The sequence below is a fragment of the Eupeodes corollae genome, chromosome 1, assembly GCF_945859685.1.
Source record: "Eupeodes corollae chromosome 1, idEupCoro1.1, whole genome shotgun sequence".
NCBI classification, from domain to species: domain Eukaryota; kingdom Metazoa; phylum Arthropoda; class Insecta; order Diptera; family Syrphidae; genus Eupeodes; species Eupeodes corollae.
The window spans coordinates 230085088-230091087 of NC_079147.1; the positions used below are offsets into that span (position 1 = coordinate 230085088).

The 6000-nt window shown below is 32.7% G+C and overlaps 1 protein-coding gene across 2 annotated transcripts; it reads right to left on the reverse strand.

The window, feature by feature from the left end:
• Positions 1-2188: 2188 nt before the first annotated feature.
• Positions 2189-6000, reverse strand: LOC129941541 (uncharacterized). Of its 2 annotated transcripts, none has more exons than XM_056050212.1 (9): positions 5795-6000; positions 5621-5711; positions 5395-5546; positions 5146-5328; positions 4873-5082; positions 3215-3391; positions 2859-3154; positions 2654-2799; positions 2189-2588 (listed from the first exon to the last, which is right to left on the reverse strand). In XM_056050212.1, the coding sequence occupies exons 1-9, from the start codon at positions 5927-5929 to the stop codon at positions 2305-2307; spliced, it is 1674 nt and encodes a 557-aa protein (XP_055906187.1). In that variant the 5' UTR covers positions 5930-6000; the 3' UTR covers positions 2189-2304. The 2 variants fall into 2 exon arrangements, with proteins under 2 accessions (XP_055906187.1, XP_055906189.1); XM_056050214.1 differs by having other exon boundaries at positions 2413-2588; positions 2658-2799.

Here is a 6000-nt window from a genome sequence, read left to right on the forward strand (position 1 = left end):
GTATGGGATGGGGAACAATTGTCAGACTGGTTTAAAACAACCATGGGTGTTAAACAAGGTTGCTTGCTGAGTCCACTATTTTTCTCTCTATCTATATAAATGATATCCATGAGTTCATAGGAGGGGGTATTTCGCTGAATGGAATGCAAATTCGATTGCTTATGTTTGCGGATGACATTGTGCTAATAGCTGATAAGCCAGACATACTAGAAGGCATGATAAATAAGATGGCAGAATACCTGGAGAAATCGAAAGCGATGGTATTTAAAAAAAGAGGAGGTAGACTTAGCCAACAAGCAAATTGGAAGCTCAACGGAGCAACCATTGAAGTTGTTAGCAAATATAAGTACCTTGGTACATGACTAACTTTCGGACTAAGCCTATAACGGAGCACTTTAAAGAACGATTTAAACAAGCTAGACAGAGCTGAAATTTTACGTGGAATAGGTATCACTAAAAAAGATGTTAAATTTACTTCTATGATTGATATCTTCAACGCGGTTAACAGGCCTATTCTTGGTTATGGAGCACAAATATGGTGGACTTACAACATGATGAAGTGGAAAAGATGCAAAGATACAAAAAAGTACTGGGTCTGCCATGTGTGACGCCTAACTATGTCTTGAACCTTGAATGCCAGTTGAAACCTGTCTTTGAATACCCGATGAGATGTCATACATATGTCCTATTTGGGAAGAGTTCTCAGTGTTTACGCAAAAAAACAGGTTACCAACATTTTTAGCCAAGCTGATAATTAAAAAGAAGATTTTCTGGTTTAGAAGCTGGAAATATAGCCTCAATCGGGAAGATGTTGGATGAGATCGTGACCAACAAAACTCTGTTTAAGCTGGTTGTGGGTGGCGAAGCAGTTAAAATAATCGAGCGCGAGCACTTAGATTCTCTGCAAAAAGCACAACAAACGAGAACACACAGCTTTAACAATTTGCTTGATTATACTGCTGGTGAAGTTTACGTCTCGGATGACTAGGATGTCTCCAAAATTCGCTGGATACTGAAAGCAAGAGCAAGGCTCATTATGCTCAATGAAACACCAAGGACAGAAACTGAAAATCTAAACTGTACTCTCTGCAATTCAAACAAAGAAGAGACCCTTGCACATTTTGTGGGAACTTGCCCAATTTTAAGAAGTAGTATTCGTCGATACACATTAGGAAGTGGTTCCCTTGATATGAACACTATAATAGATCTCTTAATGGAATAAAGGATTGGAATTGCATCAACAAATACCTTATTTTTTTTATCGCCAACAACTCATAAATGAATTTAGCAACTAGAATTTGAAAAGTATTTTTATTATATTTTTGCCTTAAAAATAATTATAAATCTAGGGAAGTTTTTCAAAAATTGTACTGATTGCGACAGACAACAAAAGTCATTGTTGAACCTTTTGTTTAATGAAATAATAACACATTTGTTAAATTATTACTAATTCTATAAGAACTGGACCAAATCATAAAAATATAAGAAACAATTAAATGTATGGATAAAGTGAATTAAACAACATTACTTACTTTCTTACTAGCTTACAGTCCCGCCTTAGACGAAGTAAAGAGTGCCATATCTATGCTGTAGTCTAACAAAGCCACTGAAGCAGATGGCTTGAATGCTGAGCTCTTCAAAGTTGCTGTAGAAATTTTGTTTAGGAGCATGCCATGCACTAACTTTTCTGTAAGATATGGTCGGAAGAAAGCATGCCAGATGAATGAAACTTCAGTATTGTTTGCCCAACTACTATATACATACAACTATAGAGAAATCAGTTTACTGAACATCACTTACAAAATCTTCTCAGCCGTAATTTTTGCACGTCAAAAGTCCATCATCAACAACTTGGTAGTGGTTCACGACCAGGAAAATCCACAGTCAATGAATTATTGTTAATACGGCAGATTCTGGAAAAAATCCAAGAACACCAACACCACCATGACAAATGACAAAATGTTAAGCCTTACTTTTTTTTTCGCGAATATTTAACTATGTTGAAATACTGCAAAATTTTATCTAACAAGTATGAAACACCAAGACTTAATTTGAAGAGAGGTTTAGTACGAAAATAAAAATAGATTTTTCAGGTTTAAACCTTCTCCATTGGCCGTCATTATAAGAAACCCCATAATGGTGCTTACTTTCCATAAAAATTGTTTAAACCATTGAGTAGCACCAAAAATCGAATAAAAACTAAGTTTATTTGCAATTGAAAGCCTTAATAGAAAGTTTCAATCCTCATTAAAATGTGTGCTTGAGTAATTTAACAAATACAACTATGTTTTAACAGAATCTCAATTAGAAGATGCTGCTATTCTTATGGCCAGAAGAAGAAATTGAGTGTCTGCTTTTTGTTCTCCGGAATTCTTCCTGAATTTTCTTTTCCATTGTATATTCGTCATTGATATAATCTAACAAGTCTATGTATCGAATAACTTCATCGTTTTTCAAACGTTGCGCAATAACTTTTGCTTCCTTCAAAGTATCGTGAATTTTTTCAATTTTATGCAATAAAGCATGAGACTTACAAATCAGTAACAATCCAAGTAAATTCCAAATCAGACTATTGCATTTGGTAGCTTCTAAAAGAAATAAAAAGAGAAATTAGTTAATATTTTATCTTTGATTCATAAACAGGTGAAATTACCTACAATACTTTTTCGAGCTATAATACAACATTCATCAAATCGAGAATTAATCAATTGACTTTTAGCAATTTCATGAAGCAAATAGCATATTTCTATGCAGTATTCAGAGTAAGCTATACGCTTTTCCATTCGAGCCAAGAATTTTCTTCAAAGATTATTTAAGATTCAATATTATGTTAAAAAAAAAATTAATAAAGTATTAACTTATGTCCAATCATAGGCTGATCGGCCAAATCTTCATTCCGATAAGTTGACTTATCACCAAAAACAAATACAATTGGTTCCTTGTCCCTATCCTTTGGAAGTTTCAAGAGCCAAGTCAAACGTTCTTCAGGCTTAATATCAGTAAGATTTTGTGGAGTGCTCAAATAATTATCAATATAAGTTAACGCTAAAATATTATAGACTTCATTTATAAACTCAAATTTCCAAGGCATAACTCGACGAGCTTTCAACACAACATAGTCTCCCATTACTTCTTCGATGTAGCGAGTTAATTTCTAAAACAAGATGTTAATTTTAAATAATATATTCGAATCTTTATTTTTTTTTATTTGAACCTCAATTTTCCTCAATTTTCGTAGGTTTTTTATATTTCTCAAGATAGCCAACATATTACGATGAACTTGGTATTGAACTCGAAATAGGTGTTCTTCTTTTGATTTTTTGTTTAGAACTTTGTTTGTACATTTTCGAACATTCTTTGTATATAATGGTGCTCTGGCATTTAGCATTTTCTATAATACAAAAGATTTGAATTACATTTTTAATTTTGTTTCCATAATTTGTGAGTAAACGAGACGAAAATAAAATTAAGTAAAATGCTAGAATATAGTTGGGATGTTAGTTGTTTTGAAATTATTGATGGCTGTATTTCGACAAAATGTTGTTAGAAAGCGATACGAACTATCAGTAACATTATAAGCAGAACGAAAAAGTCGTCCTATTGACTATTTTGCTAGTCAAAATGACTATTTGGTAGTCAATTATCAGCCGATAACCATGACAGTCAATAGTTGTCAATTTCCGGATACGAAATTTTTTTACGGCCATGTTCCGAATTTCGATCGAAAGTAAATTGAGACCACTTTTCAATTTCACGTGAAATGAAATTACATGTTCTTCAATTCGATCGATTTCGACAACTTTGAAATTGCTTCGATCTGTCAGAACTAAAGGATCACCCATTTTTATTTTGTTTCTGTAAAATGTTTGCTGTTTTAAAGATGGATGCAATATTATTGGCAATTTTAAGTGAAAAAAGGAAGCAGAATTCAAGGGAAGAAATAAGAAGACGAATTTTGCGATACAAATCAAATATATTGGATTTACAAGCCACAATATAAGTGTGTGAAATTTATGTAGAATTGTTCTGATAAATAAAGTAAATTCTCGATTTCCTCTTTTAAGCTTTCATTGTAATTTAAGATCAAGCAGAGATGGTTTTTATATGTTCTAAGGGAAATAGAACATTTTATAATACCTTAATCGATTCCTTCTATTTAAAAAGAAAGCCATCAAAGATCAATTCACCGAAACAAAAAATGTGATTTGAATGTGTTAAAAAAATGGAACAAGACGAAATACAGAACATCCATTTGCATATTCGAAAATCAAGTTCACAATAACGAATTGTGGAACACCCAAAATCTACTTTCGCAAAGTGTATTCACAATGAGTGAAAGGCAGAACGTGGGTACTAATGTGCATTTTTAGAAAAGAAGTTTCGACCGAAAGAAATTAAGAACCCACCGCATCTGCTGTATGCAAGTTTATGCGAAGTGCAAAGAGTTCGTGCAAGATACCAAATTGTGGATGCTGTAGCCGAGACTCAATTCACAAATATCAACTCGCAAACAATCACAACAGCTCAAATTTTAAACCATATTTTTTTGTGGGAAACTGCTATACTAACAACCCCTAAACAGTTAAAGATCAATATCGTCCAAGCAATGAAATTGTAAAAAAAAACAAATCATAAACCAATTGACAGATGACAAAAAGACCAACGCTGAACAAAGTATTGCAAGATTGAAAACCACATGTCTAAAACAACGTCCGTTATAAATATACCTGAACCTATCATTGAGGTCTTGAGTGTTGGAGTTACAGAATGCGTTATTGCGAAGCGCTTGAAAGAAATGTTTCAATTCTAAAAATCAGACCTATTGCATAAATATTAATATCAAAGCCAAAACTATTATAAGATAACACTCACCAAAAATCGCATAGCCACTTCGTATTTGTTGTGAGTTATTTCTTCCAATTGGGGACTACTCCATTTGGACTGCGGAAGAATCAGGGTTGGATGGCTCTTAAGAGTCTTCATAAATAGAAGATCCACCCAACTTCTTCTCATGTAAATTTGATTGAAAACATTAAATGCAAGTTTTTGTCTTGCTATTTCTCTTGGAGAAATTAGTTCTTCCTAAATCAAACGAATATAATTCATGTGTGCAAAGTGCTTAATGATAAAAAGGAAATATTTAACTTCTTTTTCAAGAATACTCAAAACATCACAATGTCCTTGTTTTTTTAATACTTTCCACAGAGGCCGTTTGTCAATATTCCTCTCTCGAATTATTTTTTCTAAAGCTTTGTGGAAATATTTCTCGTTTTGTAAAATGTGTGGCCCCAAAGTATCGCCAAGAGTGTCATTAAAGTTATCATCGAGCTACAAAATTGAGGTTCTATGAATTGTACATTCAAGAAAATGATATTTTTTCTGAGGTTACATTACCACGTCACTTCTATTGTGAAATGCACGTAATTTGAGTCCTGTAAATTTAAGTGAACAATTGAAAATCTCACATTTAGCCTTTTCAAATTCGTTAAGTTCGTATAAGCCATCACAGATTTCCAAATTTAAAGCTTGATTCATGGGGTCACTTTCTGTAAACCAAATTAAAAATTATTAATCTGCACATCCATAATTACATATAGACAAAGATTAAACAAAAACGTACCAACAGCAGTCCTTGCATCACGTAAGGATCCTTCGGTTTGAGCAATATTCCGCTTGCAACGACTTCTATTATAGAGAGCCTTTGGATCATTCTTAAATATAAAATATATGTAAACAAAAAGAAAAATAACAATTATTTATATGTAATTTTGACAACAATATTAATATTGTTTACTTTTATATTCAATGAGATGTCATAGTAGTTAGCTGCAATGTCTAGCTTTTGCTTAAGGGTGTAAAAAATTCCCCACTCCCGATAAATTATTTGAAGCTGTTCTTCTGTGAGCGCAATTCTCTTCCATCGCTCCATATTTAAATTTTAACAAAATATGTGATATCAAATACAATTTTCTTTGATGATTTTCAAAGAAATTTGATTGA

Bases quoted from the DNA above. Each gene is read 5' to 3' on its own strand.
- LOC129941541 (XM_056050212.1), bottom strand. From the start codon at position 5,929: ATGGAGCGATGGAAGAGAATTGCGCTCACAGAAGAACAGCTTCAAATA. The intron at 3,392-4,872 runs GTGAGTGTTATC...TTTGTATTATAG, and splicing joins AAGTGGCTATGCGATTTTTG to AAAATGCTAAATGCCAGAGC. The intron at 2,589-2,653 runs GTAATTTCACCT...TATTTCTTTTAG, and splicing joins AGCTCGAAAAAGTATTGTAG to AAGCTACCAAATGCAATAGT.